The sequence below is a fragment of the Giraffa tippelskirchi genome, chromosome 13 (assembly GCF_054371585.1).
Source record: "Giraffa tippelskirchi isolate mGirTip1 chromosome 13, T2T-mGirTip1v1.2.pri, whole genome shotgun sequence".
In the NCBI taxonomy this organism is placed as follows: Eukaryota; Metazoa; Chordata; class Mammalia; order Artiodactyla; family Giraffidae; genus Giraffa; species Giraffa tippelskirchi.
The window spans coordinates 122872724-122885206 of NC_137287.1; the positions used below are offsets into that span (position 1 = coordinate 122872724).

At 43.2% G+C, this 12483-nt stretch overlaps 1 protein-coding gene across 6 annotated transcripts in view; it reads left to right on the forward strand.

The window, feature by feature from the left end:
- DOK5 (docking protein 5) overlaps nucleotides 1–12483 on the forward strand; it is a 240099-nt gene that overhangs the window by 83323 nt on the left and 144293 nt on the right. For all 6 annotated transcript variants that reach the window (XM_081557308.1, XM_081557309.1, XM_081557313.1 and 3 more), the window contains exons 3-4: nucleotides 9454–9568; nucleotides 9645–9764. In XM_081557308.1, coding sequence (XP_081413434.1) covers nucleotides 9454–9568; nucleotides 9645–9764 — 235 coding nt within the window. The remainder of the gene's footprint in view (nucleotides 1–9453; nucleotides 9569–9644; nucleotides 9765–12483) is intronic.

Here is a 12483-nt window from a genome sequence, read left to right on the forward strand (position 1 = left end):
TAGAAGTAATATAGGTCCATCTAGTCAAGGCTATGATTTTTCCAGTGGTCATGTATGGATGTGAGAGTTGGACGGTGAAGAAAGCTGAGCGCCGCAGAATTGATGCTTTTGAACTGTGGTGTTGGAGAAGACTCTTGAGAGTCCCTTGGACTGCAAGGAGATCCAACCATTCCATCCTAAAGGAGATCAGTCCTGGGTATTCATTGGAAGGACTGATGTTGAAGCTGAAACTCCAATACTGTGGCCACCTCATGCGAAGAGTTGACTCATTGGAAAAGACCCTAATGCTGGGAAGGATTGGGGGCAGGAGGAGAAGGGGATGACAGAGGATGAGATGGTTGGATGGCATCACCGACTCGATGGACATGGGTTTGGGTAGACTCCGGGAGTTGGTGATGGACAGGGAGGCCTGGCATGCTGCGATTCATGGGGTCGCAAAGAGTCGGACACAACTGAGCGACTGAATTGAACTGAACTGAATATAGTTATACGGTGGGGTTTGAGAGAAAAACTCTATGAAAATTCTTGGCCAGAAGGAAATCAAACAGAGGGTATATTAGCCAACTTTTGCTTTGGCAACAATTCCAAAATCTTAGCAGCTTATAGCAACTCATCCTTATCTTCCACCCCTATTGTTTGAGAGGTCTGGGTTGGCTGTGGGTGTGCTGAGCATAGCTGGATTAATTTGACTCAGTTGCAGTCTATCTATCTGTACATTCAGGAGTAAGGAGGGAAATGAACTGAAGGAGAGAACTGACTTACACTTTGAAAGCATTTTCTTGCGCATATCAGCTCACATTCTATGAGCTAAAGCAAGTTGCATGACCAAATCCAAACCATTCAGGAAAAAGTCATGTGGGCAAGGAGGGAATGGATGAATAATGAACAAATAAGTCAATCTGGGAAATGAAGGTTAGGAATTTCCCAGGTGGTCCAGTGGTAAAGAATCCACCTGCCAATGCAGGGGGACATGGGTTTGATCTCTGGTCCGGCAAGATTACACCTGCTGCAGTGCAGCTAAGCCCCTGCGCCTCAACTCCTGAGCCCACGCGCCCCAGAGACCGTGCTTGGCATCAAGAGAAGCCCTGCGACGGAGCGCCCACATGTAGCAACAGAGACCCAGAGCAGCCGGAAATGAAAATAAATAAAGAAAAGAAAATGAAAGTTGCTGTGAGGTACAGCACTTGCCTTTGGTCTGATTTTAAATCCCTCCAGATTCTAAAGAGAATCATTTTTGCCAAGTCTTACCTGTACTCAATCTTTCCATCCTCTGTGCTCGTGAACATACTTTATGTGTCAGGAAAGCTCCTATTTAGAGTTCATTATCTCTTACCAGAGGAATTTTCAAGGAACCATGATCTTTCTTGAATTCTGAATGAGTCCAAGGATTGAATATTGCCCAGGGTATATCAAATGAAGCCTGAGGCTAACCTGGGCTTTGAAAGTAAACGGCCAATTTCTAAAGAAAATTGAGCATTTCAAAGATCCTCGTATTGACATTTTCAGTAAGCTGTACACATGTTTCTGGTCTTCTTTGGCTCCATTTTGGCCAAAATGGATTAGATTTTAGCTCCATTTCAAGAGAGAAATCTCTGGAGTCAGAAAGCTTAAATACATCCCAGAAAAGGAAAAGGAAGTTTAGAGACTGAGAGGTCACAGATTAATTGGAAAGAGTAATCAGACAGGTAGCAGTCCAGGTATAAACAGAAGTAATGCTGATTGTCCACCTTGGTCACTTGTTGCCTTAGCATGAAGATTCTATAAAAGTGCAGGTAAAAATATTTAAACTCTTATTTACCATTTTCATCAAAAAATTTGACTTCTTTTACTTTGCTGCTCAATATCAAGACTCTCTGTTAGTAATGAACATTTGTAACTGGATCTCATGTTAGCTGTCTTTTGGAAGCTGTTCTTTTGGCTTTTATGTCATAATTCTCACGTATGTTTCAGGTCTGGTCACGAGGCTTGAGATGCTTTGTTGTCTTCTTCACTTAGGATGTGCGGTTGTGAAATGGGCAAAAAAGGCAAAAAGAAAACAAATGGTCCTATTCAGATGCGTGACCTTTGGGATGTCAAATGGGCACCAGATCTTTACCAAGTTTCTGTTGATATCTGTTGTCATGCCCCTGCCAAGCAAAGGAGAGTTCTTCTGGCTGACTGTTGACCTTTAGGACAATTGGTTATCACCTGGACTGTGAAATTCATAGAAAATTAAATGAAAGTCAGTTCATAACAGTGGTGTTAGATTAGGAGTAGTAGATTGATGGTATTTTTCCTAATTTTTAGTCCTTTTTCATTTATTCATAACTGTTTGTTGTGATGATTGGATGGCATCACTGACCCAGTGCACGTGAGCCGGAGTAAACTCCGGGAGTTGGTGATGGACAGGGAGGCCCGGCGGGCTGCAGTTCATGGGGTCGCAGAGAGTCGGACACGACAGAGCAACTGGACTGAACTGAGCTCTTGTCACAGTATTGTTGCAGGGAAAAGCCAGTTCTGACTCCAAGTTGGAACTGTTTCTTTGACTTGCTCTTCGTTGCTTTTGTTATTATAATCATACATAAAGGCCTGTCTCACAGAATTCCGCCCCTCTGTCTGACCATTGAACTAAAATGCCTTTGTTCAGAACGCTGTCCTCCTGTGGATGGCAGGAAGAAAGAAATTAGCACATCCTCGGCCTGAGGCTTGCCATTCTAGGAGGTGTTTGCAAGATTAATGGCCTTTTAACTCTGCTCCCTACCTCCATCCAGACCCTGATAAGATGGCTGTTTTGAGACATTAGTCTGCAGTCTTCTCTGTCGGCCAGCTCTCTCCTTGCCCAACACCTAGTCTCCAATTCACTGGCCTGTCATGAGACTAGAAGTGCCAGCTCGTACTTGGTAATAGGATCACCTTTACTCCTATTTACTTGATATTTTGCTTGAAATCAGATCACCTCTTCGTTTAAATAAATACACTGTAAGAGAACATTTTCTTACTACCATCAATAGAAACTAGTATTGCTTGCCATGAACAGTAGATAGCATTTAAAAAGAAGTACAAGGGGGAAAAATAATAGTTTTAAGGCTGAATAATATCCCATTGTAGGTATATACCGCAGTTTCTTTATTCATCCACCAGTGGACATTTAGGTTGTTTCTATATCTCAACTATTGCAAATAATACTGCAATAAAGACAGGAGTGTAAATACCCCCTTCGAGGTACCGTTTTCATCTCCTTTGAATATACATCCCCAAAGTGGGATTGTTGGACCACATGGTACTTCTGTTTTAAATTTTTTGAAGAACCTTCATATTTTTTTTTTTAATAGCAGCTGCATCATTTTACATTCTCACTAACAATGCACAGAGTTTATATATCTTATCCCTAGTTAATAGAACAGTACTTGACACAGAGTAAATTTGAAAAATAAATGAATGAATGAGTAAGTGAATAGTAAATAGACAGATACGTTGATGAATGAAGGGATGCAAGGAAGACTCTTGAGAAGGAAATGTGATTCTCCTGCACTTGTGTATAAGTGGTTCTCCTTGATGTTAGCTCTGCTCAGGTGGTTCAGTGGTAAAGAATCTGCCCACCAGTGCAGGAGATGCTGCTTTGATACCTGGATTAGGAAGATCCCCTGGAGGAGAAGATTGCAACTCACTCCAGTATTTGTGCCAGGAGAATCCCATGGACAGAGGAGCCTGGTGGGCTACAGTCCATGGGGTTGCAAAGAGTCAGACATGACTGAGCATACACTTCTTGATGTTGTTAACACTTTGAAGAACTTTTTACATTTTATCTGTGAATCTCTACACAAAGACAGCATAATTCATGTAAAGTTTCAGTTCAGTTCAGTCACTCAGTCATGTCTGACTCTTTGCAACCCCATGGACTGCAGTACACCAGGCCTCCTTGTCTGTCCATCACCAACTCCTGGAGCTTGCTCAAACTCATGTGCATTGAGTCGGTGATGCCATCCAACCATCTCATCCTCTATCGTCGCCTTTTCCTCCCGCCTTCAATCTCTCCCAGCATCAGGGTCTTTTCCAATGAGTCAGCTCTTTGCATCAGGTCACCAAAGTATTGGAGCTTCAGCTTCAGCATCAGTCCTTCCAATGAATATTCAGGACTGATTTTCTTTAGGATGGACTAGTTGGATCTCCTTGCAATTCAAGGGACTCTCAAGAGTCTTCTCCAACACCACGTTCAAAAGCATCAATTCTTTGGCACTCAGCTTTCTTTATAGTCCAATTCTCATATCCATACATGACTACTGGAAAAACCATAGCTTTAACTAAATGGACCTTTGTCAGCAAAGTAATGTCTCTGCTTTTTAATATGTTGTCTAGGTTGGTCATAACTTTTCTTCCAAGGAGCAAGTGTCTTTTAATTTCATGGCTGCAGTCACCATCTGCAGTGATTTTGGAGCCCAAAAAAATAAAGTCTGTCACGGTTTCCACTGTTTCACCATCTGTTTGCCATGAAGTGATGGGACCAGATGCCATGATCTTCGTTTTCTGAATGTTGAGTTTTAAGCCAACTTTTTCAGTCTCCTCTCACTTTCATCAAGAGGCTCTTTAGTTCTTCTTCACTGTCTGCCATAAGGGTGGTGTCATCTGCATATCTGAGGTTATTGATATTTCTCCGGGCAATCTTGATTCCAGCTTGTGCTTCCTCCAGCCCAGCATTTCTCATGATGTACTCTGCATGTAAGTTAAATAAGCAGGGTGACAATATACAGCCTTGATGTACTCCTTTTCCTATTTGGAACCAGTCTGTTGTTCCGTGTCCAGTTCTAACTGTTGCTTCTTGACCTGCATACAGATTTCTCAGGAGGCAGGTCAGATGGTCTGGTATTCCCATCTCTTTCAGAATTTTCCACAGTTTGTTGTGATCCACACAGTCAAAGGCTTTGGCATAGTCAATAAAGCAGAAGTAGATGTTTTTCTGGAACTCTCTTGCTTTTTCAATGATCCAGCAGATGTTGGCAATTTGATCTCTGGTTCCTCTGCCTTTTCTAAATCCAGCTTGAACATCTGGAAGTTCACGGTTCACGTATTGCTGAAGCCTGGGTCGGAGAATTTTGAGCATTACTTTTCTAACGTGTGAGATGAGTGCAATTGTGAGGTAGTTTGAGCATTCTTTGGCATTACCTTTCTTTGGGATTGGAATGAAAACTGACCTTTTCTAGTCCTGTGGCCACTGCTGAGTTTTCCAAATTTGCTGGCATATTGAGTGCAGCACTTTCACAGCATCACCTTTGAGGATTTGAAATAGCTCAACTGGAATTCCATCACCTCCACTAGCTTTGTTCGTAGTTCTCTTGCATTGTGGAAGAAAGAGAAAATCTAGAAAATTATAAATGTAATCTATACAATTCTGGAGGGAGTTTTCCTTAAATTTTTGAACATGGGGAAATAACTTCTGGGTGATCTGAAATTTAAGGAAAAGACAATAAGTTTATTCTGAAGGTGAACTGAAGCTATTCGATGCTCTTGGTACTGAAAAGTCACCCCCTTTGAGACAATGCTGAGGATCCCATGTGGTCATTTTTGATGGTCAGTTACACTGATGTCTGTCTCATTTAAAATACTGCTAATATTTAATGGTAATCTGAGGACTTATGAAAATCTCTGTTTGCTTCCAAAGCAATTATTTAGGGGCCAATTATTTCTTTGGAAAAGGAATATTAACAAAAAAAAATATGTCCTTCATTTTTCTCACTTACAGAGTGGAGTGATGGTGAAAATATGTATGTCTGTCTCATCAAAGTTTTCATGTGACTTATAAGTACATCTGCAAATGTTAATTCTCCTAGTTATCACTTTAACATGTATTTTGAGGAAGATTCTATTATGAGTTAAAGAAGGTTGCAATTCTTTTGAAAATAAGGTGTGGATTTGCTCAGATGTGTGTGCGTGTGTGTGTATGTGTGTATTTCTCCTTCCTCTTTGCCTTTAATGGATGTTGAATGAAATGACACATTTCGAGGTCATTGCTGAGTTTGAGGCTAGGGTGGACTACTCTTTTATCTCAGGAGGAGTCAGAATAAAGCCGAGGGTAGTCGGGCCCACGCCTCCACAGGAGACCCTCCAACACTGGCAGGGAGTTTGGATCTTCCGCCCGTGGGATCACTGCTCCTTTGCTCTGGATCTTGACGTGGGCAAGATTGTGTTTGTGCTCTCCAAGACTGCAGTCTCTGTTTCCCCCAGTCCTGTGGAAATCCTGTAATCAAATCCCACTGGCCTTCAAGGTCAGATTCCCTGGGGATTCCTAGTCCCTTTGCCGGATCGCCAGGCTCGGAAGCCTAATGTGGGGCTCAGAACCTTCACAACAGAGGGAAAACTTCTTTGGTGTTGTTGGTGTCTAGTTTGTGGGTCTCCCACTCGGCAGGTATGGGATTTGATTTTACTGTGATTGCGCCCCTCCTACCGTCTCGTTGGCGGCTTCTTCCGGGTCTTTGGATGTAAGTATCGTTTCTTTGGTGGGTTCCAGCGTCCTCCTGTCTACGGTTGTGCAACAGCTAGCTGTGGTTTTGGTGCACTTGGAGGAAGAGATGAGTACATGTCCTTCTACCCTGCCGCCTTGAACCTGGGATCGGAACTTGTTTTTTGAAAACGATCGTCTGTCACCCCTCCCCACAGCTGTACAAGTACCTCTGTTCATGTTAAAGCTCCTTTTTACTTTTTCACCAAAATATATTGGTTTCCCACAAAGCTTCTTACTTCCGAAAGCTGACTAGGGTTTTAAAAATGAAAACATTAAAAAATAAAAAAAAAATCATCTAGATGCTGTGAATGAATAGAGTCAGGATGGACACGAAGAGACTAGTAAGTAGTTGTGGCAAGACGGTAGTAATGGCACAGAAATAAACAGGGCTTCCCTGGTGGCTGAGACAGTAAAGAGTCTGCCTACAGCACGGAAGACCTGGGTTCACTCCCTGGCTTGGGAAGATCCCCTGGAGAAGGGAATGGCTACCCACTCCAGTATTCTTGCCTGGAGAATTCCATGGACAGAGGTGCCTGGCAGGCTACAGTCCATGGGATTACAAAGAGTTGGACTTAACTGAGGGACTAACACTTCCAGTTTCAAACAAGAAATAAATGATTGCCTCTGGTAAACGCTGAGACTTGGGGGGAATGAGATCAGTAGAGTTAAGCCAGTAAAGAATTCACAGCTTTTGGTAAATTGGGTTGCCTGTTTGGGTTGCTATTAATACAACAAAAGTACTATAAACCGGGTAGCTTATAAACAACAGATATGCGTTTCTCATGGTTCTGGAGGCTGGGAAGTCCAAGGTCAAGTCACAGGCAGATTGGGTGTCTGGTGAGAACTCACTTTCTGGTTCATAGAAGGCATCTTCTAGCTATGTCCTTACGTGGGCAAAAGGACAGAGGAGATCTCTGGCCTCTTTTATAAGAGCACTAATCCCATTCACAGGGGCTCCACTCTCGTGACTGCATCAGCTCCCTAAGGCTCCACCTCTTAATGCCTTACCCTTAGAGGTGCTATTTCAACGTGAGAATTTGGTAGGGCCACAAACACTTGGTCCACAGCAACTGTTGTGATATTTCTATTTCATGGTAAAAGATTTGTATTATCCTATTCAGAGACCCAATGGAGGATAAGAAGCAGGGAAATTAAATCATCAGGTTAGGGTGTGCATGAAATGAAATGAAACAGTTTAGTCACTCAGTCGTGTCCAACTCTTTGTGACCCCGTGGACTGTAGCCTGCCAGGCTCCTCTGTTCACGAAATTTACCAGGGAAGAATACTGGAGTGGGTTGCCATTTCCTTCTCCAGGAGATCTTCCCAACCCAGGGATTGAACCCAGGTCTCCTGCATTGCAGGCAGATTATTTACTGTTTGAGCCACAGGCAATAGAGGGTATTTCTTTTCTCACCTACTTTCTGAGCCAGACATGTATGAGTTTAGAGTAATAGGAGAAATGGCGTGACCTTACTGATGGCCAAGGCTGATGAGGGACACGTTCTTTTGTGTAACATGAAAGGGACGGACTGAGAGGAGGCTAAACTTGTCAGTGTGAAAGGGTTATTTATCTTGTAATATTCTGCCTGAAGGCTCAGTCAGTGGTGGAGAATCTGCCTGCTAATGCAGGAGGTGCGGAGCACCTGGAGGGTTCTATCCCTGCGTCAGGAAGACCCCCTGGGGAAGGGAATGGCCACCCACTCCAGTACTCTTGCCTGGAGAATCCCAGGGACAGAGGAGCCTGCGGGGCTACAGTCCAGGGGATGGCTAAAGAGTCAGGTGTGACTTACTCTGCCCTGAAGCCACCTCAGCTTTCTCCCCTGCAGGACCCAGGGATCACACCCCTGGAGGCAGCAGGGGATCTGGATGTAACTGAACAGGGGTGGGCATTTTGGAAACCCAGTCAGCCATAGCCCGTGTGGGAGGCGGATGGTTCATAAAAGGTAAAGGGACCATGAGATGGTGGGAGAAAGAGAGGGGCAGAGAATGACTACTGGGGAAAGGAGAAGATGGAGCCGTGCAGAGCGCCCTGACCCTGGGACAGTAGGCCCTCAACCATGGAGAAGCTGGAGGAAATCAGTCTGTAAGAATCCTAACTCTGTCTCTCGCTATCAAAGGATGAGGTCATCTAGTTATGAACTGGACCACCATTGCCTTCTCTTCCTCACTGTCAGTGTGTTGAAGATGCTCGCGCTGGGAGTACTCTGAAGGGGTACGGTATTTGAAAATCTGTCCCCATCGATGGAGATAGGTCATGAGCCCTATGGAGAAGGCAGAGTCCTTGGCGGGGGTGGATAAAAAACGAAAAACCCATTACTCAGCCATGAAAAGGGATGAAATCTGGTCATTTGTAGACGTGTGGATGGACCTAGAGTCTGTCATACAGACTGAAGTGAGTCAGAAAGAGAAGAATATATTAATGCATGTCTGTGGAGTCTAGGAAAATGGTGCAGATGATCCTATTTGCAGGGCAGGAATAGAGACTCAGACCTGGAGCATGGACGTGTGGACACCGAACAGGAAGGGGGGGTGGGGCAGACAGAGCGTAGCACCGACACAGATACGCACGTGTGTAAAGCAGCTCGCTAGTGGGAGCCCAGCTTGGTGCTCTGGGATGACCTGGAGGGTGCCGTCGGGTGTAGGGGCAGGAGACCCATGAGGGGGGTTAAATGTAGACATGTAGCTCACTCACACTGTAAGTCACACTCCAGCTAACACTGTGTATGTATAAAGCGAGCGCCTGCGTCTGTGAAGCTTTGAGGCTGTGTCACCTGTTAGCCTGCAGAGAAATCTGACAAGGGGAGGCTATTTGGGGCGTTGAGGACGACATGGAAATAATTCATCGCCGGACACGCGCTTCTTTCTGGCAAGCCCCCTCTGTGTTCCCCTGGGACCTGCCTTCCCCCTTTTACTCAGTGTGATGGTGTCCACGGGGAGCTGTCTTTCTGTCCGCTAACTCACCACGGTTCATTTTCCAGGTTACAGAACTCAACAACGTGAGGAGTGTAGCTCGACTGCCCAAAAGCACCAAGAAGCACGCCATCGGGATTTATTTCAGTGATAACACCTCCAAGACCTTTGCTTGCGAATCAGGTTGGTCGGCGAGGGGAGGGCCTTGGCGCTTTGCCCCCCGGCCGGGCAGCCTCGTCACCTTTGGGTATCTCTGCAGATCTTGAGGCTGACGAATGGTGCAGAGTCCTCCAGATGGAGTGTGTGGGGACGCGGGTCACTGACATCAGCCTCGGAGAGCCTGACTTACTGGCCACTGGAGTTGAGAGAGAGCAGAGTGGTATGTAAAGAAAATCCTCTCCTCTCTTTTCTTAAACTGTTTTTTTCCCCATATAATGAAACATAAGACATCTTGATGTAAAACTTTTGAAGTTATGAAAGTGTATAAAGGAAGAACTAAAAATTACCTTTTATTTCACCTAAACCTAGGTTAGCATTTCTGTGTGTTTCTTAATATGTTTTCAGTGACTAATAGGACTGTATCTACATTAATAACATCAGCTGGAAATTATGAGAAACCTACTGTGTTTCTGTGTCAGTTTTCTTTGGAAGATGCATCAGATCATTTGATTTTCCCAGCACACTGTGATATAAGTACTATTACCTCCCATTTACAGATGAGGAAAATGAAGCTTAAAAGAGCTAAAGATCTGGCTCCAAGTGCAATAACTAGGGTCTGATTCTAGACCCATACCCCTGGGCCTGTGTTCATGGTGACACATTTTACAGTGCAATGGGGTTTTGTCTTACTTTTTTCCACTTTAAATTTTTATTGAATGCTTTCCAGTGTTTTTAATAGAATCCAGACTTCCTGAATTTTTCATCAAGAGTAAACTCACCTAAAATCTGTGATTTTTTTTTTTTTTTTAACTAAAACAATTGAGCCAACTCTTCGAGTTCAACACTCAACCTGGGAATATGTCATGATAAATAGTAATGAGCAAAATGTTCATGAACACTTCAACGAAACTCACTGTTGATTTGCAGTGTGAGTTTGGAGGCGAGGAATCATTTCTTTGTCTCCAAATGCCTTGTAATAGGATAGATTGACTCCTAGAGTTCTGCACTAGCCTGTTGACTTGATCTACGAGGATATATCACAGCCAAAGCTGCTGCGGGTCACCTGGCCTGGCAGTGAGCAGGGCAGAGGTGGGATTGTGCTGGCCCTTTCTATGGATTCACAGTCCAATTGTTAGTAAGAAAAACGCCCTCCCTCCCAACTGGAACTATGTCTTCATGACACGTTTACAGTCGGCGCTATTTCAGATGCACCGTGTCTGCCATAATCCATCTCCAGGGAAGTGTTATTGATCAAGTCTGAGACTTGCTGGCTGATTCGGAGGAGCCTCTTGGCAGACTGGGAAATTGTGCTGCGGAGAGGCGAGGTCATTAACCAAGGTCACACAAACGCGCCCCAGGCTTCGCCCTCCAAAGTCCACTAACTCAGAATGCTTTTGAAACCAAACATAAAGAGGAAAACATGACAGGTTCTGATTATTTTTTTTTAGAGTGCCCAGATCAGCATTTACGTCTCACATTTTGTATTTGCAAAGCTGTATTCAGCGTGTGCCCCAAACTGAATTCAAGAATTGCCTGTTCCTAGGAGTTGGGCTTCCCTGGTGACTCAGATGGTAAAGAATCCATCTGCAGTTCAGGGGACCCGTGTTTGATCCCTGGGTCAGGAAGATCCTCTGGAGAAGGGAATGGCTACCCACTCCAGTGTTCTTGCCTGGAGAATCCCAAGGACAGAGGAGCCTGGCGGGCCACAGTCCATGGGGTCGCAGAGTCGGACATGTCTGAGCGACTAAATATGTCAGGAATCACCCTTCTGGTAGCAACTGTCTGAGCCTCAGTTTCCTGTTCTGTCAAATGGGAATAAGAATACCTCTGGTATATAATTACTAGGCTTTATAACAAAACTCAGCTCTGTCTTTTGAGGTACTTTGCAAGATTAACTGTATGACTTAAAGTCACTGTAATTAAAGTCGTCACTCTTATCAATGTTACTGCTGTTCTTGGACAAGGTAATTACAGAACTTCCAAGCGAGGGAATTGGGAACGATCTCTGTTGTTGTTGTTTGGTGGCTAAGTCATGTCCGACTCTGCGATCCCATGGACTCTTACTTTTTGCTTATTGATGACAGTCTTTCTTATTTCAGAACTCTCCAGGTAGAAATTTACTTCATTAGAGTTTACTTTTAAAATAATAGTTACTAGAAAGCAGCAAACGTTTGCTTGTTAGGAGTTTGAAATAACTTAGAAAATTTGCAGAATAGATGCTTGAATACATTTGTAAACATAATCTTGACACTCCTGTTTCTTAAACTTAACTAAAATCTATGAAAATTCTGTTGACTTTTTATTAATTTAGAATGCCAGTGACATTGTTAGTGTCCACTATCTTCTCAGATGTAGGCAATCTATCGTAATGACAAATAGATAAAAATGTGTTTGCTATAGTAATAATATTTTTGTTCATATTTCATTCAAAATTTAGACTCTATAACTTCCTAAATTAATGAATTTTGTAGAAATGTAACAGAAATACCATGACTATATCTGTGGGGATGAAAATTCAGTTGCAGTAATAAGCCAAGTGGTTTATTCAGAGTAATCATGGTGAAATTTTAAGTCGCACAAATAAGCAAATGAATGTTTCTTTCCGGTATTTGGCTAACAAGAGCTCTTTGTTAAAACGAGTCCAAATCCATTGGAATTTTTCCAAACTGTTGGTCAGTTAAGTGCCTAGTATTAGTTTTATTTAAATAATTTGAGGTAGAATAGTGTTATGAAAATTATAAATTGATCAATATAACTTTAATTTCAATAAACCATGCAACAATGATTTTGCACCTGCATCTTTTGTGAACACAAAAATGTGGGTGTAATTAACAAGTACTTGGCAGGAAAAAAATTTGTCTTTAATGGTTGCATTGTTAGAGTCTCTTACTGGCATACAAAATTTTTATTATGCAAACTAAAATATTCTAAAAATGATC